This window comes from Pollicipes pollicipes, unplaced genomic scaffold (assembly GCF_011947565.3).
Source record: "Pollicipes pollicipes isolate AB1234 unplaced genomic scaffold, Ppol_2.1 Scaffold_3087;HRSCAF=3621_pilon_pilon_pilon, whole genome shotgun sequence".
In the NCBI taxonomy this organism is placed as follows: Eukaryota; Metazoa; Arthropoda; class Thecostraca; order Pollicipedomorpha; family Pollicipedidae; genus Pollicipes; species Pollicipes pollicipes.
Window position 1 is genome coordinate 4,388,031 of NW_023596225.1, and position 26,550 is coordinate 4,414,580.

A 26,550-nucleotide genomic window follows, 5' to 3' on the forward strand; every position below is an offset into this window, starting at 1 on the left:
ACGTCACTTAAGAAAAAGTGACACGGACGCAGATCGCAAACAGCTGTCTTGAGTTTCCCAAGATTGTTGTGTTTTTGTTACTGAATATTTTGTGTACCATTAAGAGACGAAAACATGAACTTTTAAAGTAAAATTGCCACATTTTCGAGACTCTGCAATGGTTTAAGGCCTCATGTCGTGTGTACAGCACGATCCGTCTTCTAAGCTTTCCTGTTTTTTGGTGCATTAAGTGTTTCACATCAAACAAGTCCTACTATTTTTAGTGCTAGGAACTTGAAAATATAGTTCGCAAGTAAATACCTCCGAGGGAGAAATCTGTGAGAGCGTAGCTGCGGAAAATTACATCAAGAAGAGAAAAGCTTACGGGAGTGGGACCCGCGCTACATTTTCGGCTGAAAAGGTGGTTACGGTGAGGTGGCGTGTCTTACTTTGTCCAGAGTCGCTGTATCGGTATTCGAGCCAAGGACAGCGTTTTTCATACGCTGATGTTAACGGTGTTGACAGTAATACCCGCCTGTTTATTGCTTGCTCTACGCTTGGGACCTTCGCATGTGCACTATTTTGCTCGCAGCGAAAGCCTTTGGTCTTTATTCAATAATGATCTAGGTGTTCAGCATCTGTCTGCCTGTCTTTCAAGTGAAAGAAATGCCACGACTAGCACTGCACAGATCATAATTCACTTACTGATAAAATGTTGACACGCGACTGCTTGTAATGCCAATGACAGGAGCACTGAATTAGACAGAGAGTGGCAGGCACCCCAGCTTTGGAATGCTTCTGTATTGATTCAATTATGGTGCATGGAAGAGCATTTAAAATATGGTTTTGCTATGAAATTTGAGAACTGTACTGCTGCCATTTGTAATAGTTGTTGATGGTAGTAGTTTCCTAATATGAAGAGGTAGCACTATTTTGAGGAGATTATTGTGACATAATTTGTCAGAGCCAGGATCACAAGTCATCAAGCTCCTGAACTACCAAGTTTTATTTATCCTAGTGGTATCAGTGAATTAGATATGCCAGAAATCATTCTGGCAATGCTGTGAATTTAGAATGCTTGATTTTTTTACCTTTCTGTATTTAATATGTCTTGCATTGCATTTTGATATTGCAGCATTGCTAAAGATTCCCTGACCTCCCTCAAAACAGCACCTGCTCTTATAGTTAAAGCACTCAAATCAAGGTAGGTCCTTAAATTGCTCTGCACATCAGCAGTAAATGCTACATCCCATAAACACTACATCTTGCCCAGGATCATAGCCATGGAAAGGGCTGGGGGGCTGTGTTCCACTCTCTCCTGAGCCAAGAGGCTTGCACATTTTGTTCAAGTGTATAGGATTTTGGAAAAACTCAACATTTACCATTTTACAATTTCTAACCATACCTGACCTTATTAATAGATATCCTCTGCTTCATCTCTCTTACTCAAGGATAAATTCATGTTTAATAATTGATCAAATTGTCTTGAAAAACCAGAGTTAAAGAAGCATTTTGTAGCCTAAAATGATGACTCAGGTTTAGCCTACTTAAAATTCACACATTTATTTTGTGGATAAATAGTGGCCATTGGCATGTCAAGGGTTCCTGGATTTTTTTGTGCCACTTTTTGTTATTAGATGACAAATAACTTTTTTATACAAATTATCTCATCCAGTGATATTTAGTTAAAAAAGGTCCTGAAGGCACTGCTTGAAATTTGTGTTAATACCATAACTTATCTTAATATGTTTCCAAAATCTCAGCAGCTATGCACACATTTTGTTCATGCAAAAATATGGGTGTCATATGACCAGGGTGATTGATGAACCCTAAAGCCTTACTTATCATCATCATGTGAAAATCTGAATTCTGTACCTTTTTGCATCATGGGTAATGACTTTGTCATCAGCACTTGTTTTGATGTCATTGTTGTTCATAGTGAGCATTGTAAAACAAGGTTCTGCCTTGATTTTGGTGATATGGCAATGCTGCACCATGATGTATTAAACAAATATATCGCAAGGAGATCTTTTTAAGTCCATGCTTGAGCTGGGTCAGATGTGTCATGTATACAACCATTTAGGGATTAATGTATGTGCTTTGTGACATGCTTTTCCTATCTTAGGTTATACTGTAAGCATATTTGTGATATGTAGTCCAAACCTGTTGAGTTGGCAGATTTCTTGAACCAGGCCCAAGCTGAGGAGTTTTGTTGCGTGATCCCTGACCCCACCTGCCAATGATGACACACCTGGTTGATAGCAGAACTTCGCAGCAAAAATTGTACATGCCTTAATGCTGTCATATCAGCAGGCCTTCCAAGTTGGGAGCAAATAGTGAATGCTTGGAGGGACTCCAAGCCATCCTGCTATGGTTGGGCGAATCTGAAGATGGATGCTCAAATCATCTGAGCTTCTGGCGGGAGTGTTTCATGCAGAAACTATCCAATGTTTGTCTCACTGTCACTGCCATGCTTAGGCCTTGGGATAACAGCTGTATAAGGTGTATGCCTGTATACACTGGGCTCCTCCATTGAGGGCCTGATTTGAAGTGTCACAGACTGGAAGGCGGTTTCATATTCTGTTAGGTGGGGTCAGGTGGGGACTGCAACCCCCTTACATTGTTATCAAATTTCTCTCTCCTAATGCATCAACAAACTTTTTGGCATATTTTGGGTCAGGTTTTGCTATTTTGCTTTGGTTAGTTCCCTAGCCTATTTTACTAAGTTATGCCCCTGGTCACAAGTGCTATTTACCAAGGACCACACATATATGCATGTGTTGCTTAAAAAAACAGTTGTTTTTGGGTCCAAAAGGAACTTGTCGCCTCACCCTCCAATGTCATTTGACCTTTAGTGCGACTGCTGTGACAGACAGACTTAATGATTTAGTCAGAAGAGTTAGTGCCAGTCTCCACCCAGATTTATTCTCACCTGACATTGGTGACATTTTCAAGCACAGACATGGGGAATGACACACAGTTCCAGCACCACATCAACTCACTCCACCCTTTTGTCAAGTTCACCACAACATGGGAAGATGGCAATGGCTTCATTCCCTTTCTGGATATCCTTCTAACTCACCAATCAGACAACATGTATAGTGCAGAGCTGTGCATAAAGGAGACATGCTCTGGGACATCACCGCTCTTCCATTCCGCCCATCCTCGTCTCATGAAAAAACTCCTGCATGGAACACCTTCTGTTCAGAAACAGAAACAGTTCGTTTCTGAGTGTTTAGGGAACGCCCAGAAACGAACTCCGCGGAACCGTTCGCCTCTTATCCACACTGCAAGCAGTCACACACAGCATCAGCCATATCAGACAAACATTTCACAACAGCGGCTACCCACCAAAATTTCAACCCTCAACGCAGTCCTGAAGTCAGGGGGAAATGTTCCCGACAGTGTACTCCGGGACAGAACGCCCAAGGATTTAGCTTTTGAGTGAACATGGCACAGGGAACAAAAGGAAGCAAACGCAAACGTGACGTTTTTTTATCTCTGCCTTTTCCTGACGATCAGCTGCAAAAAAGTGGAGCGGTTAGTGAGAGCCAATGGAATATCACTCGTCCGTGCAAAATAGCGCGGACCAGTCAAAATTCATGAAAACAGCATTTTGTTCATCCAGGTGTGCAAGGGCCAGTCTACTGTGTCAAGTGAGGTATATTCATTTCCTGTGCGTTTGGCTTCGATAAAACCTACGCGACAAGCTGCGCGCTTTGTCAGGTCAACAGCACACTGTGACCTGCCACCGACATGGGGAGGGCGTACGCCCCGTGAGGTAATGCTTTTCATCACTGTGCCGCCTTTGAGAAAGATATCAGCAACTCATTTGGACTTCTTTTTCATGATCACCACGGTTTTGATTTTCTTTAGTTCTAGCTGTGGGGGAAATTTTTTGTAAGTGCATGGCCATGTTGAACAAACACTTAAAGGAAGCTATTTTATTCAAAGCATTAAACCGAACAAACAACATAGCTAGCTGGTCCCATTTGGGTTAAAAAGACGAACTAGTATAGCATAGATGTAAGCATAGCATAGCATAGCAAGCAAACAATAGCAATATGCAAGCAAGCAAGCATAGCATAGCATAGCATAGCATATATAGCATATATGGCATATGTGGACATCATAACTGTCATGTGATATCATGCAGCATGTTTTTGGGTATTTATTTGGTGCCCATGTTTTGTGGTGTTTTGCAATGTGTCTTTGAGTTTGGTATGGTGTCCACAGTAAATGTATGTCTGCCCTCCAGTGAAAAGTATGGATGGGTAAATTTATGAAACATAGATAACAGTGCTGTTAACCGTACTCCTCGTCGAATAAGCATGAGGACGGAGGGATAGATGCATTGATATTTCGGCTGCATGCCCTTATCAAAACAATCATATATATGCTCACTTGTGTGCAGGGTTTAATGTTCCAAGTGAACATGGTTTCTTTAAAGAGAATGGTCCACATTTGAAAATATTGAAGCGAGCATCAGCTGTGGTAACCCACGAAAACTATTGTCATGCTTTTAAGTGGAAAACGCTGCCCTAGTTAGCTGGATATATCCGTTAAAGAAATATGCTCCTCAATTCGTCATTGTTTCATTATGTCATCATAACTTACATCATTGATTGAGAGCCAATTGACGACCGTTACATCTGGAAATCGTGTCCAGGGACGCCAGATATGAACGCTTCTGACTACTCTACTTTCCTGGGCCTTTATCATCGCACCAGTCTCCTGAAATAAAGATAGGAAATCTTGCAGGCGTGGAGCTCCGAAACTATGTATTAGATCTTGAGAAGGGCAGGGCTGTAAGCTGCACCAAGTGACGTTCAAGATGGCGTTATCAGTTCAAGTTTCATACGAACGTGTAGCACCTCCTTTAAGTTTGATTAGACATGCACATGACACTTCCATAATGTTTTCCCCGCAATGGGAACTTCAGGAAGAACATCAAAGCCGTGGTGATCATGAAATAGAAATCCCATCGGGTTGTTGTCCTCCTTGAAGGGGGCGCGGCGATGATAAGCGTCATGTTGAGTTATATATAATACATCATTCCTATGATTAGCTGAATGGTTGTGCATAACGTTTTTTATCACTGCTGCGCCGCCTTCATGGAGGACATCAACCCAATTGGACTTGACTTTCATAGTCACCACCCTTTTGATGTCATTCCTAAAGTTCCAGTGATGGGGAAAATGTGTGAGTGCCATGACCACGTTTAACGAAAACTTAAACCATGGTTATTTGTAACATTAAACCCCATGATCAAATAAAGATGCATGTTTGTTTTGATGGAGGCATGTAGCCGAAAAATATTGATATGCTCCCTCTCCTTTCTCCTGGTTATTCGACGCGGGATAAGGCTAACAACAATGTCTTATCTATATGCGGAATGTTCGTCGCAAATGTACTGACAGCTTATGTAAAATTATGATATGTTAAGTGTTTGGATAATTCATTTTACGTTCGTGATTTATTCAAAAGTTGTAGAAGTGCGTGGGCATGTTCAATTTCAAAAGTTGGCCCATCAAAGACCGACGAAAAGGCCATACCATGCAATTAAAGGCAAACCGATTGTAACATGCCATTTCAGTTTGCTCCAAATGGCAAGATAAAGTTGCTGGGGTCCGAGGAGAAAGCATTGCTCAGAGCTATCCCAGGCATCGACAGTGAGACCAGGGCCCCCAATTGTTCATGCAAAAATGCACTGCAGTACATGAGTATGCCTTATCAATTTGGATTGCATTGCATTTTGTGTGTAATGTTAGCATACTGATGGAGTTTTCAGTTGCCATTGTTTTCAGATGTGATCACTCGGCAGCACCACTCAATGCTTTGACAAAAGTTCACAAGTGAGCTGCTGAAATGGACCCTGCTGAGCCAGCTGAGCGGAAGAAGCCAGAAGAAAACAAAGAAAATGAGCACAGTGTGGAGGTAGGTGCTCTGTAATGTTCCTGACCACAGTACCATATGGATAGTACCGGAAGTAATGTTTTGGAGCAGATCGCAGTGGTGTTCTGAGCGAGTCTGTAAGCCCAGTGGGTTGACTCGAAACCTGAGACATTTTTAACTTGGGCGGCTCAGCTGGGCTCGGCCGTCACACTTTCTAGAAGCCAATAGAATTGCAACGCCTGGTCGCGGACTCGCACGTTTTTCGGTAACCACAAAGCCTTAAAAGTTGTGTAGTATGCGTTGCTGGGCATTGAGGCAAGTCCTATCAGACGAGCACTCCCTACAACGCTGGAATAGTGCTGCTATTCATGTCGCCCATCCGATTCACGTGGCAAGCATAAAACTTAAATCACGAGAAAAACCGTAAGTGGTTCGGTGCATTAGGGAGGAACATTCACATAAGTAAAACAGAAGCATTATCATTATTCTTCGGAGAAAAAACAGGAGAATGGAGATATTGTTAGGTTGATATTTTGCCAATATGCCTTATCGAAACAAAGGCAGAAGCATGCTATTGTTTTGATAAAGGCATATTGTGGAAATATCAACCCAACTATATCTCCATTCTCATGGTTTTTCTCCGAAGAACAAGGCTAACACTACCGTCTTACCGATGAAAAAACCGGAAAACACGGATCGGAAACAGGTGGAGATCTCGGTGACCGGGCGTCGCAGGGACGCCAGAGTGGCTAATAAGAGCGAAAGGAAAGACGCAGGCCCCACTGACAAAAATGGAGGCTGACGTGTGCTGACCAGCACGCTCGAAGCTCAGCGCATACGTGGTTACGTCTTAGATCCGCCCGTTTTCGGAGTTATTAAGCTCGGTCAGGTTTTAGGAACTGGAGCAGATGAAAACGTAAAACCAGCTGAACGATGTAGGTGAATGTGAATGTGTTGGCTGCATGCCACTATTCGGTACTACTACGAAGTGCTCGCTAAAAGCCACTGCTATCGAAGGGAGCAAATGGAACAAACTTTTTCGAAACCGGTCTTAAACGCGAAACGTCGAGGCTTAAACCGAGAGAGCTTGGGCCACGAAAGCTGCACTTGCATGTAGCCCTATTTATGATTACCAATACACTGCCAATTGACATATTTTGGTCAGTCACAATTGCCAGTTGCCGTTGGTAGGCTTACTAGTAGGATATGCCAGCTTAGTGTTTGGGATCAGCTAAACGGTAACAACTAACAATTTGGACATCGGTTATCGCCTTGCTTCTCCCAATCCCAAAAGGCATCGTGCTGGTATGATATGCTGGAAGACATGAGGCTGTTCTTCGGCGTCATTGTCAATGCGTCGTATTTCGTGGTGGCGTTTCATGGCATAATCGCTGCCAATTTAACGCTTCGCAGCCACTCCCAATGGGTCAAAGTATATGTATGAAAATTATCATGTGCTGTGTCATGACGCGTCTTAAAAGCCCAGTAGAAACAATAAATAACAGTGGCGTTTGTTATAGATATACTGCAAATTGAGCGTCTTATTCAGCGTGTCTTCACACTGGGAGCGGTGGACTAGGAATACAGACAGTGGGTATGTCGGGTGCGAGTGTTACCATCGCCTTACACTGAACAAGTATGCAAACCACACTCGTGTACCCGCATTAGAACTCATGGGTTTCACTGAACCAAATACTGGGTGTTGAATACCACGCAGGCTTTACCACGCGGCGTCACATACTTCTGGAGAGTGGCGCCATGCTCAAACAAGCACATTCTATTAGAGCATGGAAACCGTACGTACCGACTTTGCGCCAAGCAAAGTAGACGCAGTAGTTCGCACCTTTCTGCGAACACTTTGTTACTAAGATTTCATTCAGCGGAACTCGTGCATCAGTGTAAACGTACCCTTTAACGTGACATTCCAGGAGCAGTAAGAGCATGGAGAGATGAATGGGGGGACGGAGTCTCTGGGATCGCGGTGACTGTCGTTTTACCGCAGCATACATGGGCAGACGGGACGTGATGAGACGTCCTCAGATGAAGGCATATAGAACGCCAGCTAGACATGCGTTATTGCCATGCGCACTAAGGGAGTATACGGGGTTTTGCATTGGGGCACATCTTAATTTTTTTCTGAAAAACTTTGTACCGCGTTACAGGTGCGTCAAATATTCTACTGCATATAACAACAACGCATGTTTTCAATGTACTTATTTTTGCGTGGCTAGCTTTGTTTTTCCATCGTCGATAGTTACGCACATGCGACATTGAATCCTTCTAAATAACGTCAGTATCATGCCTATAAATGCATGTAAAGACTTGATAGGCGGAGATTATGTGTTTCGGCCCTTTCCCCTGACTGTGCAAACGTCAGTATCATGCCTATAAATGCATGTAAAGGCTTGATAGGCGGGGGTCATGTGTTTCGGCCCTTCCCCCTGAATTTGCAGCCCGTGCGCTGGACCGCGTGATGCTGCTAATTGACGTGAACAGTAACATGTACCTAGCGCAGGCTTAGAGCTGCATGTTCATAGCATGATCAGCGGCCACTGCAGCACACAGCAGTAAATAATGTGCGGACAGAGACACTAATGTGCGTGCGTGCGTGCGGTGCACTAAATACGGAACATTTAAAATGTTGATTTATCCGGTCATGTGCCTTTACTCGCTCGATGCAACTGGTAGTGTCGATTGATTTGCCTGCACTCCTAGGAGAAAGTGGGGGTGTCGATATTGTAGTGGTTTAAGTGTCTGCGTTAGCCACTGTTTGTCTGGCCCACCAGAGGTACAGGAAGGGATTCCCCGCGGTGGCCGCCCTTCCTGCCAGGGCGATAGGAAGATGACGCCATTTACCCTCAGCAACTGAATGTTTCGTAAAGCCCCAGTGACGACAAGAGAAAGCTGCGGTGATAAAGGAAGAACCGCTAACATGCCGACAATGCGTCTATATTTCCCGATCGCCTTTTGAACAGCGCGCGCTGACTGCTATATGTCGGTGCCCACCGCTCCCATGCTCGCCGGCGGGCGGCCGAGCGTGTGGTCAGGCGCCCCGCTCGCCGTCGGCGGTGGGTCGGCGACTCGGTAGCGACGCCAGTTACAGGCGGAAACGGGTCTGTGCGGCCGAGCGTGTGGTCAGACGCCCCGCTCGCCGTCGGCGGTGGGTCGGTGACTCGGTAGCGACGCCAGTTACAGGCGGAAACGGGTCTGTGCGGCCGCAGCGGATGAGGGCTGTGTTTTGAGATGGTGGTGACTCCCCGTTGTGGAGGAGGTGTGTCGTGCCCTCGATGATCGCACTGTTATCCGATGAGAACACTTCATCAGACAACAGGGGCTTCAAACTTTCAGCTCGACAAAGAGCTTCCAACTTCAGCTTCCAACTTTCTCTCGACAAAGAGTGGTTTGGTAATGAACACGGAACACATTCATTGGTAATGAATCACACTATAAATTCCGGCGCGCGTGCGCGGTGGCACATCGCCGTCGCCAGTACGCCAAAGGCCGTGGCAGTGAGTCATCCCCGGCTGATGGCAGTGATTACCAGCGGCGGCACCGGTGTACGCGCTGGTGCCGCTGCGTGGGGGACGACCCCTTGTGTGGTCGATGAGGGGATGCGGCCGCCGGTGGCGGGGGCGGACAGACCCGCCGCGGTGTCGGCCGCGGGCCGCCAGTGCTCCGCGGCCAGTGACGCTGGGCCGGTCTGTGACTGTGCGGCGCCCTCGCCGCCTGCCGTCAGTATGGCCAGCAAGATGTCGACGCAGGAGGTACTCCTCCCGGGAGCTGGCGACGCCCGCCGCTCTGGGTGTTTGTCCACGGTGCTCTCCATGTTTTGGTCGCCTTTCTCAGGCATCGACGGCGGTGTAGGGCAGTTTCTCCTGTAAGCGGATGGTTTTCACCGGCCCAAGTAGGACAGCAGCGGGCGATAGTGGCGCTATCGCTCCATTATGTTTTATTATTTTGGTTTCGAATGGCCCTCTGCCGGCAATCCGCCTTTGCGGTGCTGGGTATAATGCGTTAGGTTGTGCCCCTGGCCGCTAAGTTAGAACCCAAGGAGCACTGCTCAGCACGTCCTCTGAGCATAGCTGCTCTAGTGGATGTGGTTTCGGCAGGAACTTTGATATTGTTATTGTAGTTGACAAAGCCGATACCATTTTCAATACGATGATTTTCGAGGCTTTCCCAGTTAGGAACGAGTACTTTCTGACGCGAAAGACGCATGACGGAGATGTGTAATGTGCCTGACTTGATGCCTGACATATGATTTCTGGTCTTACTGGTGCCGCACACCGGCGTCCAGCGTTCTCGTCGAGTGACGTTTTCCATCGCTAAGTGGACGAGACTATATTCACCGCGACCCACCAGTCACTCCGCCTTATCATTCAACCGTGTAAGCTGCGCTGTGACCTGTCCAGCCCCGGCGACTCAGCTGCCGCCGCCCTGTCACCTGCTGCCATTGTTACGAGCTCTTCAGCTCTCGGCATCGGATGACTGTCCTCCACCCTCTGTCGTACGGACGGACAGAACGGCCTCGGCGTGTGACCACGTGGCCCACTGCAGAGCTGCCTGCCTCGGGCGAGCTCTCCCCACGTGTGACCGCCTGCCCACAGAGCCTGGCCGAGGTGTTCCGCTGTTTCATCTGCATGGACAAGCTGCGGGACGCCCACCTCTGCCCGCACTGCTCCAAGCTCTGCTGCTACATGTGCATCCGCCGCTGGCTGACGGAGCAGCGGAGCCAGTGTCCGCACTGCCGCGCCTCGCTCCACCTGCACGAGCTGGTCAACTGCCGCTGGGTGCAGGAGGTCACGCAGCAGCTGGACACGCTGCAGGCGGTCGGCGCCAACCTCAAGCTCGACACCGGCGAACGCGACAAGTGAGGCGCCGCCGGCGGCTGCAGGGGCACCGTGGCTGATAATGCGGGCGGTGCCAGGGCAGAAAGCGGGCTGGGGCAGGGGGTCACTCGCTACCCTCGACTGGCAGGGGAAATAGGCAGCTGGTGTGGGGTCAGCTACCCTCGACTGGCAGGGGAAATAGGCAGCTGGTGTGGGGTCAGCTACCCTCGACTGGCAGGGGAAATAGGCAGCTGGTGTGGGGTCAGCTACCCTCGACTGGCAGGGGAAATAGGCAGCTGGTGTGGGGTCAGCTACCCTCGACTGGCAGGGGAAATAGGCAGCTGGTGTGGGGTCACTCGCTACCCTCGACTGGCAGGGGAAATAGGTAGCTGGTGTGGGGTCAGCTACCTGCGACTGGCAGGGGAAATAGGCAGCTGGTGTGGGGTCAGCTACCCTCGACTGGCAGGGGAAATAGGCAGCTGGTGTGGGGTCAGCTACCCTCGACTGGCAGGGGAAATAGGCAGCTGGTGTGGGGTCACTCGCTACCCTCGAGTGGCAGGGGAAATAGGCAGCTGGTGTGGGGTCAGCTACCTTCGACTGGCAGGGGAAATAGGCAGCTGGTGTGGGGTCAGCTACCCTCGACTGGCGGGGGAAATAGGCAGCTGGTGTGGGGTCAGCTACCCTCAACTGGCGGGGGAAATAGGCAGCTGGTGTGGGGTCAGCTACCCTCGACTGGCGGGGGAAATAGGCAGCTGGTGTGGGGTCAGCTACGTTCTGCTGACAGGGGAAATAGGCAGCTGGTGTGAGGTCAGCTACGTTCTGCTGACAGGGGAAATAGGCAACTGGTGTGGGGTCAGCTACGTTCTGCTGACAGGGGAAATAGGCGTCTGGTGTGGGGTCAGCTACGTTCTGCTGACAGGGGAAATAGGCGTCTGGTGTGGGGTCAGCTACGTTCTGCTGACAAGGAAAATAGGCAGCTGGCGTGGGGTCAGCTACGTTCTGCTGACAGGGGAAATAGGCGTCTGGTGTGGGGTCAGCTACGTTCTGCTGACAGGGGAAATAGGCAGCTGGTGTGAGGTTAGCTACGTTCTGCTGACAGGGGAAATAGGCAGCTGGCGTGGGGTCAGCTACGTTCTGCTGACGGGAAATAGGCACCTGGTGTGGGGTCAGCTACGTTCTGCTGACAGGGAAAATAGGCAGCTGGTGTGGGGTCAGCTACGTTCTGCTGACAGGGGAAATAGGCGTCTGGTGTGGGGTCAGCTACGTTCTGCTGACAGGGGAAATAGGCACCTGGTGTGGGGTCAGCTACGTTCTGCTGACAGGGGAAATAGGCGTCTGGTGTGGGGTCAGCTACGTTCTGCTGACAGGGAATATAGGCAGCTGGTGTGGGGTCAGCTACGTTCTGCTGACAGGGGAAATAGGCGTCTGGTGTGGGGTCAGCTACGTTCTGCTGACAGGGGGAATAGGCGTCTGGTGTGGGGTCAGCTACGTTCTGCTGACAGGGGAAATAGGCACCTGGTGTGGGGTCAGCTACGTTCTGCTGACAGGGAATATAGGCAGCTGGTGTGGGGTCAGCTACGTTCTGCTGACAGGGGAAATAGGCACCTGGTGTGGGGTCAGCTACGTTCTGCTGACAGGGAATATAGGCAGCTGGTGTGGGGTCAGCTACGTTCTGCTGACAGGGGAAATAGGCACCTGGTGTGGGGTCAGCTACGTTCTGCTGACAGGGAATATAGGCAGCTGGTGTGGGGTCAGCTACGTTCTGCTGACAGGGAATATAGGCAGCTGGTGTGGGGTCAGCTACGTTCTGCTGACAGGGGAAATAGGCACCTGGTGTGGGGTCAGCTACGTTCTGCTGACAGGGAATATAGGCAGCTGGTGTGGGGTCAGCTACGTTCTGCTGACAGGGGAAATAGGCACCTGGTGTGGGGTCAGCTACGTTCTGCTGACAGGGAATATAGGCAGCTGGTGTGGGGTCAGCTACGTTCTGCTGGGCGTTGTCATGTAGAGGCGTGCTCTTGCGATACGGCGTACGAAAAGCAAGGACGCTGCGTAAGACCGTCGTCTCGATGCAGACGGCGCGATATTTTATGAACCTCGCGACAAAGGTCATTTTTGCGCGTCGGCATGCTGTCTGCTGTGACCTCGGGCTGTTCGTGGACAAGAAGCGGTGTACCGTGAGCTGTCATACATTTCCCCACTAGTTGGCCCGTTTCAAGGGCGCACGTGTGTCCACCAGGTGCGAGACCCATCAGGAGAAGATGTCGGTGTACTGCTGGACGTGCCGCAAGTGCATCTGCCACCAGTGCGCGCTGTGGGGCGGCACGCACTCTGGCCACGTGTTCAAGCCGCTGGAGGACGTGTATGAGCAGCACGTGGCGCAGATCAAGACCGAAGTGTCGCTGCTGCGCCGTCGTCTCATGGAGCTCATCAGCCTCGTCCAGGAAGTGGTTAGTCAGCCGTGCCGGCTCCGTCTGTCTGTCCGTCTGTCTGTTCTTACGTCCTTCTGTCCGTTTGTCTCATTATCCGCACATTGTATGGTTCTCTGGTCCGCTCCATAGGTTGGCTGTTCGCGTGGGTATCGTTATGTTCTGGTCTGCTTGTGTCTGTCTGTCTAGCTGTCTGTTCGCCTATCGGCAGCGCCATTTCGTCTGTCTGGGACTGCGGAGGGGATGGTGAACGCCTGGGAGCGGGTGCCGTTCGTCTGCGCAGGATGGTGCGTGGCCGTTAGGAGACGTAGCGAGACGGGACGTGGCAGCACGTGGCGAGGGCCTCGTGGGTGGGGGGCTCATTGGAATGATGTCGTCTTTTTAGTTAAGCCATGGCGTCTTACACTGCACTAATAGCCAACTGTTGGACGTTTTATTACCTGCCGCGCTGAGGTGGGTATTTCATCCATCGATGCTGCTGCAATATGTAGGTAATCTATTGGAGCGTCACGTGGCTCTCACTGCGCCGAGATGGGCTCCGCATTCCATAAGACAATGCTCACCTGTGCCAACACCGCCTCGTAAGCTGTGTTGAAGACAGGAGGACCGGCCTGAGACCAGCGCTGCGTCTTGTCTTCGCCGCCAACTCCCTCCCTCGAATCCGTGGTCTGTGCCCTCCGGCGCCGCGTCGGCGTCGGGCAGACGTCACCCACGCCTCGTGAGCGTGCTGTGGACGGGAATGACGCCCCGCGTGTCCGCCCCGGCAGGAACGGAACGTGGAGTCCGTGCGGGCGGCCAAGGACGAGCGGGTGCGCGAGATCCGTAACGCCGTCGAGTTGATGATCGCGCGGCTGGACTCGCAGCTCAAGCAGAAGCTGCTGACGCTCATGTCGCAGAAGAACCTCCTCACACAGGTACGGCACGGCGTCGGACCGAGGACGGTGCAGGAGACAGGGCTGTGTTTGTGTGCCTGTGCTTCGTTGATGACACAGTTTTGGGGCCATTGATGTGAGACGTCGGGTCATTGATACGAGAATTGTTGCATAAGTTTTCCGTCTGTATTTCCGTGACAACGTTTCTGAACGTTCTCCAGACCTGCGTCAGGCCTTCGGGGTGTGTCTCTAAGTCACACGTGTCGGTGTGGAGCATGTGCGACTCGACCTCGACCATGTATGCTGTAGTCGGCCTAGGGCCGGTATAAGCATCCATGCCCAGCGTCGGACTCGGCCGACTTTTGGCTGCGTCCCCGAGCCATGCCCCAACAAACGGCACGCCGGACCGTCCAGCTCACCATCTCACCGGCCGCCTCGCTCCCTGGCTGCCCCGCTCACGGGCTGCCCGGGCCGGTGCCACAGGAGACGGAGCAGCTGGAGAGCCTGCTGCAGGAGATCGAGCACAGCCTGCACACGAGCGCGCGCTCCGAGCTGATCGCCCGCTCTCCGGAGCTGCTCAACATGGTGTACCAGGTGCACAAGAAGCCGATGGCCTCTTTCGTCACGGCCCCGGTGCCGGCCGACTTCCAGAGGTGAGCCGGGCCGCATGCTGGTCAGCCGGGCACCAGCTGGAGAGCGCGCGTCAGGTATTGGAAAGTTTGTTTGTTCGTTTGTTTTGATTATTGTTTCCATGCTACGTTGCTGTTATTGTGCTGGAGTGGCTTTGCCACAGCGGCCAAACTAGTCAAAATTGTATTGTGGCTTTAAGAGCCTGTTGTGTATGTATGTGTCCGTACTGTTAGTCTTAGCGTCTGAGCGTTTGTTCGGCAGAACATGATTTGCAGGTGCTCAGTTCGGTTAGGAGGGGTCAGTTGAATTTCCTAAACACGGTCGCGAGTTACCAACGAAGTTGGCGCGCTTCAAAATACCACGTATATTGTTTTTCTCTCTATGTCTCTAACAACTAGGAATAATGGCTGAGGATGCACATATCCTCAGGGTTGCTGAACGGCTACATTTTCGCATGGTAGCACTTGGCTTGCAGCAGTAAATTCGGATCGGTTTTCTGTCTCCTTTCTTTAGGGCCATGAGCAGATGCGTGATGGTGATGCGGGTGCGATGTGCGTCGTCTGGATGCCGCTGCCACTTCTGTGCCTTTTGACAGTGAGATCGTGCCGCCGTACGACAGCAGCACGTTCATCATGAACCACTTCAGCTCGCTGCAGAGCAAGGCGGACCCCGTCTACTCTCCGCCGCTCCACGTCAGCGGGTACGGCTGGCCCGCGCCGCGTGGCCCTGGCGACAGCGCGGGGCCGGCTGGGGGCGACTCGCTCCGAAGTAGGGCAAAACATTGTCGGTGTCCGCAGCGCATCAGCTGGTGAAATCGTCCGGAACTCGCGAATGGGCTCGTTAATATGGCACCCATCGGCGGTCACTCCTTACCCGGCGAGTAACGGGACGCAGCTGGGCCAGCCTGCCTCGGCATCTGACTGAGAGCCCCGTGACGCTCGCCGCCGCGATCTGATGGGATCCTCGCCGCGGTCACGACCTCTGGTGACGCTCACCACCGCGATCTGATGGGATCCTCGCCGCGGTCACGACCTCTGGTGACGCTCACCACCGCGATCTGATGGGAGCCTCGCCGCGGTCACGACCTCTGGTGACGCTCACCACCGCGATCTGATGGGAGCCTCGCGGCGGTCACGACCTCTGGTGACGCTTGCCGCCGCGATCTGATGGGACCCTCGCCGCGGTCACGACCTCTGGTGACGCTCGCCGCCGCGATCTGATGGGATCCTCGCCGCGGTCACGACCTCTGGTGACGCTCACCACCGCGATCTGATGGGAGCCTCGCGGCGGTCACGACCTCTGGTGACGCTTGCCGCCGCGATCTGATGGGACCCTCGCCGCGGTCACGACCTCTGGTGACGCTCGCCGCCGCGATCTGATGGGACCCTCCAGTCGTCGCGACCTCTGGTGACGCCCGCCCCGCTGCCGGCAGCCTCTCGTGGCGACTCAAGGTGTACCCGGATGGCAACGGCGTGGTGCGCGGCAACTACCTGTCCGTCTTCCTCGAGCTGAGCGCCGGTCTGCCCGAGACGTCCAAGTAAGGTGGCCCGTCCACTCGAGACAGGCAGGCAGGCTCGTATATGAATATCTGTCACTTTCGGAGGTATCGTGAACCACAATTTTGACTGATATTACCGATGTAAGTGGCATGAATGCTTTGACAAGGCTACTATTATGACACTTCTTTTCCACTATATATATATATATATATATATATATATATATATATATATATATATAACGAACATTCTGTCTTGCTACGCTTCAGTTCTACTTGAACCTGCTTCAGTCTCAGCAACCCGTTCCTCCCACGTCCTATCGTGAAACTCATGTAAAACTAATAATCGACACATGTCTATTGGTTGTGAGGTAGGTCTTTGCTAGGACCCTTCTTCAACACGTCTTGTATGTAACTTTTTTCATTGGGTCTTCCGTGAAGGTGTGATGTTTCCAGAATATCAATCCACTTATCTGAGCCTCCTATGTACCACATTTTTGCTCCGCACCCCCTCGAAGCCAATAAATTTGACATCAGTAATCGAATGGCCCAGTGAGTTAAAGTAGATGGATGCAGGGTAGTCCCAAGTGCTTTGAGTTGTCTAAAACGTGTTGTATATTTTTAAGCATTTGTCTGCAGTCAGGTAAAAGACTGTAGTATGTTATAACGATTGGGACCCGTGCCAACATTTCTTTCATTCTCGATGGATTGCTGCTGTCAAAAAGATGCACACGCTCATTTGTGTTGACCCTGTCAAAGCTATTGTTAACTACTCGTCGAGATACCACGGTTTTTGAAGACTAGCTTTCAGATCTTGCCGGATATAATCAGAATAATATCCGGCAAGATAATCAGTATAATCCAAGATAGTCAAGATAACAAGATCCGGCAAGATCAAATCATTTTGGCCGCTACAGATTCTTTTCAGCGCATAGCTAGTCGTAGAGGCAGGACATTTTTGGTGTGTTAAGGATGACCTGATGAAAAAGGGAGGTAGCTTTTGCTGTCGGATGATTTTGAGAACAAATCAGTTCGGATGTAGAATAAGTCGCCTAAGATTCCAAAAAAAATGTCATCGATGCATATTAAGTAAACCAACGACTCATGTTCCGATTTCTAAGCGGAGGGAGCAACAGGAGCATCAGCATCATCAACAGGAGCGATGGTTGGTGGTGGTCTCTGAGCTATCGAGGAGGAAGTTAACATCACCTGAATTATCCATGCCAAGCAAAGGCTTGAACTGCGTTCCCATAAAGAAACCATCAACTACGAAAAATTTTCGCTGAAGTAAAGGACTGTTTGAACGTTTGATACGGCGACGGGAGGCGGGGTGAAGTCGGTGAGGATACTGATGCTGGGGACCAATATATCAGATGCGATCAGGTCTCATCACAAGTGTATCCCGACCCTCTTTTGCATGACTGTGAGGAGACCTCAGCGTTCCGTTGCGGAAGAGGATTGTGGCATACCTACGGGCGCTATACCAACGCGCATCGCCAAAAATTCCAACGGAAGCGTACTGAACATCATTGAGCTTGTTTTAGGGAACAACTTTAACCTGGGATCAGACGCGCTCTTAATGCAAGTTAAAGGCACAGCAAGAGGCTCAAATTTCGGAATAAATTTTGCGCGCACATATTTGGAAGCGAGGGAATCAGAATAAATCTGATCAGAAATCGGACCTCAAACCGTTGGTTCTCTTCAGATATAATATCGTGGACAATCTTGGAATAGGGAGGCGTGATCAGGAGGCATTAAAACAGTGTCATAGCGTTGCAAACAGGATACACACAAAAATTCCTGTTAACCTCCGTTAATCCGAAACTCATATACAGTTATTAGACGTGATTGTAAGGCTTAAAGACAGTCCTATCCGCACTAATTTTTTCTTGGCTGCGCGACTGAAGGGATTCTTCAGTGGCCAGAATGATTATATCCGACATAGATGTGACGTGAAAGCTAGGCGTTAGAAATGGCGGTATTTTTTGTTTAACGACATAGTGGTTAACAATGCTTTGGCGTCGTCGACGAAGCTGAGCGTGAGCATCTTTTTTGGCAGCCAAAAATAGAGCAAGAATGAAAAATGTCGTGTACGTATGGTCGAACGATTGTAAGCAAAATAAGTAGTGTTACATATGGTGTCATTTGTAATGTGTGTAAATGTGCTTGTTGTATCAAGAAGACAGGGGGTTCTTATACACCTTTCCGGCAAAACGTTCATGAACTATCAGGTCAGGGCTGTTCAGACTGGAGCAGATTCCGATTGAACCGAGGTGTATCGTGGGCAGAATGTTGGTATTTTACTACTAACGGACATAGTGGAATATATATATATATATATATATATATATATATATATATATATATGTGCGTGCGTGCGTGTGTATATATATGTGTAAACATATATGTGTATATATATATATATATATATATATATATATATATACACATAAGGTGACAGCGTCTGTCGATATGTGAAGTGGTGGAACGCGGTGGGAATTGCCGATGATGGAGGTGTGCGATGATGTCGATGGTGAGACGCACCGTGCGCCGCCTCAGATACGAGTACCGCGTGGAGATGATCCACCAGGGGTCGCGCGACGCCAGCAAGAACATCGTGCGCGAGTTCGCCTCCGACTTCGAGGTTGGCGAGTGCTGGGGCTACAACCGCTTCTTCCGGCTGGACCTGCTGGCCAGCGAGGGATACCTCAACACCGACACGGACACGCTCATACTGCGGTACGTTGGCCGTCGACCGCGCCAGCGCCGGCGCGACAGCGGGCGCTAGGGGATCTGGCGTGTGCTGCAGGACGTTCGATTGTGTCTTCGTTCGACCGGGCGGTGCACCGACTGCGGTGTTCATCAGTGACGGCACGCTTGTCCGTCCGCTGGCACGTGTCACATCCGAGGACGGCCCGGCCCGGCCCAGTTCGAGGACACTCAGCTGGGCGCCGTCGCCGGGCCGTCGGCCTGTCCCCTGTGGTGTCGGTGCTGGGAGCACACGGACTCCCAGAGAGCGAGCGGTGCGTCGCGCCTCCTCCGTTCACCGCTCACTGCCGCTGTCCCCCCAGGTTCCAGGTGCGGCCACCCACGTTCTTCCAAAAGTGCCGCGACCAGCAGTGGTACATAAACCAGCTGCAGACCATCCAGACCCAGTACGTGGCCCAGATCAACGACCTGAAGGAGGTGAGTGGACTCAGTGTGGGCTGCGGACCGCGCTGCGATGCGTGTTTGCGCTGGGAATCGGTCGTTGGAATCGGTTTGCGCTGGGAATCGGTCGCCGGAATCGGTTTGCTGCGGGGAATCGGTCGCTGGAATCGGTTGCGGCGGGGAATCGGTCGCCGGCGTTCAGACGACCGTGGTGCGGGCCAGCCGATGTGTAGCACGGGCCGCTGCGTGTGCTCGTCGTCAGGTGCTGGTGGATCGGCTCCACGGGCAGCCAGAGCGGTGTGTCGGTCCGGCGCTGTTGTCTGTTCGAGTGGCACAGGCCACAGTCAGGCAGCGGGCCGCACGAGCCGGCGACAGCGGCCGTGTGCGGTCCGGTGTGTTGCCAAGTGACCGGTCCGTTACTGCCGCTCGTGGGACCGGCGAGCGCGCCGTCTGCCGGCCCGGACGTGGCGTCTAACCGCCATCCCGCCATCAGCGGATCGCCATGGAGATGACCCGCGGCACCAGCGGCAAGGGTACGCCCTCGGGCGACTGTCACCAGCTGATGGAGGCCGGCCTGGGGCCGACCAGCATCAAGGGACCGGCGCCGCACCCACACCCGCTGCCGCTGCCCAGGCCCAAGCCGGCGCGCGCCCGCAAGGTGCAGACGCTCAACGTCGAGCTGGAGGCCGAGCGCCAGAGTAACAGCTCTAGCGACTCGGAGGTGAGTCTGCCGGGCGGCGGCGGGCGTCTGCCACGCGCTGCCACAGCGCACCGCGGCGAGAAGGCGGCGTACGGGCCGTTTGGGTAGCGTGCCGCACTCACGGCGATCGAGCGGCCGCTGGTATGGGTGGATTTTTCTCAGCAGCGCGGGTGTCGGACGCCGGGAGTTCGAGACCATTGCGATGTGTGGACTCCAGTCCCAGTAAGACTGTCCGCATTTTGTGACAGGAAATGTCTGCATCACGGCAGCTGTGTCACGGCCGAGCACGCGGAGGCTGGGAGTAGTGCCCGCTCCGAGATTGAGGCAACATTACTCAGCTACTTACTACATTAATGACCACAGAAGTCAATATTGCGAACGCCCTTTGACGGAACAGTCGGTGTCAAAGTTTCTGCTTAGTTAAGGTTAAAATCCCTTTGTTTTCCGCTTACTCCCCCCCCCCCCCCTCTCCGCAGACTTGATATGGCATTCACGACGAAATCGAATGAAGATTACTCTGGTCTGCAAACGTGGTGCAGTGCGCGCACGCAATATTTGCACCCAGTCCAAGACCGTATATAAGCAGATATAACCACCTGTCCATAACAAGTGTCTTTATTGTGACGTCGCTGAAAACTGAGGAAGGAAACGAGTGGAGGTATCGAAGGGGAACATATTGTGCAGCGTAATACTCTAAGGATGGACACTCGCGTATGCTCTGCTGTAACGCAACCACCTAATAATCCAGTAGTCCTATACCCATCTCGCAGTGTTTCGCTGCGTGTATCCTTTACACCAACACTTAACTTGTCCTGCCACAAAGTCAATTTCGTCCCCGGAGAGAAAGCAGTGTCGATTGTGTGCCTTTGCATTGCGGCGGGCTGCCATTTTGCCACCTGCCACCTCTACATTTTGTTGCAGGACATCAGTGAAGGAGAAAACGATGTGTTTGAAGTATTCGAACCGTCTCTTACGCACACGGACGAGAATTCCAACGATGAAAACGATGTGGACGACGAGGCAATGTCAGGTAACAGCCGGCGAACGGATTCGTCGCCAATGTGGCACCGGCCCTTTGGTGCCATTGTCATGGTTAGGTTAATGGCGTGCTTCGCTTCACTTCACTGACATGCTTCACTTCACCTAAGTTATCAGAATCTTGTGCATGTGATTTCTTCCAGGTCGTTAAATAGATCAATGCTTAGATAAGATTTGTATCACTATTTAATCCATTGGTATGAGACGGCAGTAAAGTGGTCCGTCTTTGGTATGGTACCTTGTGGTTATGGTGTGTGCTTTTCCGGTGGTCATGCCGCGCAACGTCTCTGTATGAGGTGACAGTAATGTGGATCGCTCTCTGACTGTCGACAATATATTGGAGTGCTCTCTGATTGTCGACAATGACTTGTAGCGCTTTCTGACTGTCGACAATACCGTGGAGCGCTCTCTGACTGTCGACGATAACGTGGAGCGCTCTCTGACCGTCGGAAGTAACGGGGAGCGCTCTCTGACTGTCGGCAATACCGTGGGGCGCTCTCTGGCTGTCGATAATACCATGGAGCGCTCTCTGCCTGTCGACGATAACGTGGAGCGCTCTGACCGTCGGAAGTAACGGGGAGCGCTCTCTGATTGTCGACAATAGCGTGGAGCACTCTCAGACTGGCTGCGTGTCTCCCCCCGCATTAGGCGACAATGACGTGGAGCGCTCGCTGTCCGGCTGCCGGCCGTCGCTGGGCGGCTCCGACCAGCTCAGTCTTCTGGGCGACTCGCTGCTCTCGGCCGAGCTGGACTCGCTCTCGGACACGATGGGCGCCGTCGGCGGCTGTGACCCGTGCACCGTCACCTCCTCCGCCCAGGACGACCAGGTCAGCCGGCCGGCGCCAGCGCGCCCTTGGCTCTTTACCGTGGCGAGGCTAGCTGTCATGAGAAGTTGATTTGTGGGAGCTGGTGTAGTCATTGGAGGTGGATGCGAAGAGAAGACGTGTGCCTTTCTTTTGCGGGAAGACTGTTCGGTGGAGGCAGTTAGTTTACTTTGATGGCGGTGCAGCGAAAAAGGATCGTTGTGGACCTGTCTCATGGTTGCGGATGCGCCTATGTTTTTCTAGCATCTTCGGTTGGACCGTACATGAATCTCTGGATGCCGTATGGTAGAGGAGTAGGAGCATAACAGCTGACCAGCCAGTCAATCAGACAGCATAGAAGACGAAACACAAAATATGTTTCAGCGTATCTTGCAGATTTGTATTAGGGGCATAACTGTGTTTCCGTAGCGTTGAAATTCTAACGTGTTTTGAAAGTAACATTATTTTGGCCGGATGTTATGCTTTTGTGAGACTAGCAAGACTAGACTAGAGATTACAAGACGTTTGTTGGCTTCAGGCTCCTCCCAACAGTGTTCAGTTTCGTCATGCTGTGGTCAGATGGTGCTCTGGAGGTGGCGAAGATGCCCCAATCACTCCACGTGCCTGCGGCGGGACCGCATCGAGCACCGCCTCCTCGGGAGCACCGCCTCCCGTCTCAACTCCACCCCGGCACGCCGGACCGCCGTCGACACTCTTGCTCTCCGTGCCGCAGGTGATGCTGCTGCACCTGCTGGACATGCAGGAACGCTCGTCGGCCGGCGGCCGGTACCGGGCCTGCGCGCGACCCCGCTCCCGCTCGCTGCGCCGCCCTCTGGTGACGGCCAACAGCGTGCTGCACACCCTGCAGCTGGACCGCGCCCTCGACGGCTCCAAGCTGGCCGATCAGCTGGTGGCTCGTGAGTGTCGGCGGCGCCGCGCAGTGTCGCCCTTGGCGGGCCGCGAGCGCGGGGCGAGTGTCGCCGCGCGATGCGATGTTGGTCTGTTAGCTCGAGCCGGCGGGCGGTGGACGGGGTGTGAGTTGCCGGTGAGTCGCTGGCGAGTACTGCTAGGCGGCCGGCGAGAATTGTACTGGGCATTGGCGCTGTCTGAACGAGTACTCGCGATGTCAAATGTTCGCCAGCAAATGCGCACGCGGTAATCTTGGCTTGCCGGGAAGTCACGCTTGACGGCGTGCGGCGCTGCGCGGCGGTGACTGGATGGTGTGCTGTCGTGTGCCGCCAGTGAACCTGTCATCGGACCTGCACTGCGGCGGTCTGAAGACGAGCGCCGAGCCGGACCAGGCACCGGCGGCGGCGGCAGCGGCAGCGGCGGTGGCCGCAGCCGCGGCCGGGCCGGACCTGGGCCTGGCGCTGGACCCGGTGTCGCCCGAGCAGCCGGCGGCGCGGCCGGCCGACGGCGAGCCCACCAGGGCCGGCGGCGAGCCCACCAGGGCCGGCGGCCGAGGCGCCTGGCGCGGCGGGTACGTGTGGTCCGGCGCTGCGGCGCGGCAGCGAGGAGTCTGTCGCACGACGGGTTGGCGTCATGTGGCTGCGGAGCATGTCGTGTGGTCACGCGTTGCGTTCGTACTGTCATGCTGCGTCCGTCAAACACAACTATACAGCTATTGTCTAGCCACCTAGCTCCCATGGTGCGGCTGTCCAATGTCTTCGTACGGCCCTGTAGTGCCTGTCACGTGTCCACATACACGGTTTGTTTCACGGTCGCACAGTGCATGTCACGCGTCCATAATATCGCACGGCTACGCAGCTTGCGTCGTAGGTCGCCCAGCGTCCTCGGTGCAGTCACACAGTGTCTTATCACGTGACCACGCAGACTTGACCACCTTGCGGCCGTGCTGCATCTGTCAGTGAGTAGCACTGCGCCTGTCGCAGGGTAGCACGGCGACTGTCACAAGGTGGCACTGCGCCTGTCGGGGGGCAGCACTGCGTCTGCCATAGGGTAGCACTGGGTGTGTGCGGTCTCCTGGAGGTTCACCACCCATTGTCATGGCGAGTATTGCGCCCTCCAAGTTGGACCGTAAGCCCGTGTTGTCAGCTTGCGGCCTTATCTGTGCCGTCGGCCGGAGCGGTGCCCGCTCGATGGGGCGCTGGGCGGCCGTGTGTCCACTCTGTGGCCGAGCACCGCCGCGCCGCCGACCGACGGCGACTGACGTGACCGTCGTGCCCGCAGGCGGGCGGTGACGGCGGCGGTCAAATCTGAGCCGACCGCGGGGCCGTCGCGGCTGCCGCCCACGTCACCGCCGCCGGCGCCGTCCACGCCGCCGGTGCCTCTGCCAGTGTCTGACCGCGACCGGGGCCCGGAGCCGGGCACCAACTGAGGCCTCCTCCCGGAGCGGCCGGCGCCGGAGACAGGGTCAGGCTCCGCCGGACACCAGCCGAGGCCTCCTCTCGGAGCGGCCGGCGCCGGAGACAGGGTCAGGCTCCGCCGGGCACCAACTGAGGCCTCCTCCCGGAGCGGCCGGCGCCGGAGACAGGCTCAGGCTCCGCCGGGCACCAACTGAGGCCTCCTCCCGGAGCGGCCGGCGCCGGAGACAGGCTCAGGCTCCGCCGGACACCAGCCGAGGCCTCCGGTCTGCCAGCTCGTGCGTCGGCACCGGAGCTGTGCGGACAGACTGGGTGAGGGCGGCGACGGCTGACTGTGGGCCTGCCCCATCCTCGGTCTCAATCAGGCCGTCGTGCAGGACGCGGCGCTCTGATCTGCTGCTGCTGCGCGTCTCCGCCGCAGACTGGACGGTGCAGGCGCACAGGCGGAGTGAAGGCTCGGCCCTCTGATCTGCTGCTGCTGCGCGTCTCCGCCGCAGACTGGACGGTGCAGGCGCACAGGTGGAGCGAAGGCTCGGCCCTCCGATCTGCTGCTGCTGCGCGTCTCCGCCGCAGACTGGACGGTGCAGGCGCACAGGCGGAGCGAAGTGGCGCGCTGAGGCGTGACCGGGCGTCAGTGTCCTGGCGTCCTGTCGCGTGTTTATCTCCTGCCTTCTGCCGCGACGCGCGTGTGAAGCGCCGCGGACCAGGGGAGTCTCCGTCGCCGTGCTGACTTTGTGCAATGTGTGCGCCGGTGGGTCCGACTACGCCCGGTGTCGGCGGCCGGCTCAACTCCGCTGACGAGGGCGGCTGGGGTAGGCTGCGGAGTCACGGGGAGGGGTAGGGGTCGAGCGTCACCCACCGGGGGACGCGGCTCTCGGCGTGCGCGGATCTGTAGTAGCTTTAACGTGTGCTCTTGTGTGGGTGTGTTTGGGAGGGCGTCGCCAGCACAGGCGACGCGTCGTTATCTGATAGCGGACGTCTGAGACGCCCCTCCAACAACCTGTATCGCTGTGATATGCAGAATGTCATTCCTTCTCTCCTGGGGAGTGGGCGTCACGCTTGTGGCAAACTCGCTCGTGCAGCTCGAGGAAAGGGTGATCGGTGCAGGCGTGTGTTACCGTCGTTCCCGGCTTGGAAGGTGACAAATAAATAAGGTGATCGTTCTAGAATAAGCGGGACTGCAACTTATCTATTACTCATGGCCATATTCACATTCAAAGACGAACCCCTGCAATTTTGCTCTGATGCGTGCCAAGAGCAGTGTTTGAGATGCTGATTACAATGGTGCTTCTCGTTTCCCACCACATTCCAGACCAGGACCCCCGCAAGGCTATGAAGTTCAAGGTCGCTGAACCCGGACCCCACGATTTTTGCGAAAGTCATCAACGACAGAGCTTGACAAGCCCATAACGGTGGTGCAACTTGTTTCGAGACACATTTAAAACCATAACCGTCAGAAGTGTAAGAAGTCCCAGGTCGTTGAACCTGGACCCTACAATTATTCGAAAGTTCAGAGACATGAGACATTCAGAGACAATGTTTCTTTTTATTGCACGTTGAGGCCTTAAATTATAATATCGCACGCCAAATTCCACGTCGGCGATATTTACGTTTACATTGATTGATCCTCTTAAATGGATGGATTACTGGGATCAAAATTTACGCCCATACAGCAAACGGCACTTGCTGTATGAGCCCTCACTGCCACCACCCGATCGTGCAATTTCATGTCAACGGCATGATCAAGTGGCGAAAGTTAAACGCGCGGCAGTGCACGGCACGAACCGCCTGCCTTCTGGCGGTTCACATATCACGTCACATGAGCTCATAACGTGGCCGCCGCCACCGGCCGCAAGCCATGCCTGTCAAGGGCAAGCAGCGCGCGCCCACAGCGATTCGAGCCCGGTGGCTGGATCGGAAGGCCGGCGCTCTAACCAACTGAGCTATCGGGACGGACAGATCCTTACCAATCGTAGTGTTAAACGTGATTACGATGGCGGATCTCTTGCACCGAGTTATCAAGTGTCGCGCTTTTTGCGCTGATGGTCAGTGACGTCTCCCTCAGTCTGTTGATCGCTCCCTGCTCGTCGACGATGTTGCCATGTGGTGCAGCTCTCTTCTATACCCTCCATGGAATGTCAGGTGGCTGGCCGTGACGGACTTGGAGAGACAGGTGATATTTAATGGTTTTCACTTGACAGTAAGGGTGCACTTTTCTCGCTGCCGTGGCCGCTGCCCGGATGGGGCGATTCGACTCTATGGCGAGACGATCTCGTCGGAGCCAGGGGCGGATCCAGGACTTCGTCAAGGGTGGGGGGGGGGGGATGGGCACGCAACATTGTGGTCCCCTCAGAGTTTTGGGTCTGCTTCTCCCAACATTCTTGTATTTTGGCTATTAAATTT

At 53.2% G+C, this 26,550-nt stretch overlaps 1 protein-coding gene across 1 annotated transcript; it reads left to right on the forward strand.

Moving 5' to 3' along the window:
• The first annotated feature begins 113 nt into the window (after positions 1 to 113).
• LOC119114959 (E3 ubiquitin-protein ligase TRIM37) lies at positions 114 to 24,764 on the forward strand. The gene is made up of 17 exons (XM_037239013.1): positions 114 to 409; positions 5,787 to 5,916; positions 10,482 to 10,744; positions 12,943 to 13,153; positions 13,900 to 14,046; positions 14,488 to 14,657; positions 15,230 to 15,334; positions 16,067 to 16,171; positions 18,692 to 18,871; positions 19,204 to 19,318; positions 19,776 to 20,003; positions 20,904 to 21,012; positions 21,669 to 21,847; positions 22,557 to 22,740; positions 23,066 to 23,138; positions 24,014 to 24,020; positions 24,645 to 24,764. Exons 2-17 carry the CDS (start codon positions 5,848 to 5,850, stop codon positions 24,762 to 24,764), a joined length of 2,265 nt encoding a protein of 754 aa, XP_037094908.1. The 5' UTR covers positions 114 to 409; positions 5,787 to 5,847.
• The last annotated feature ends 1,786 nt before the right edge of the window (positions 24,765 to 26,550 follow it).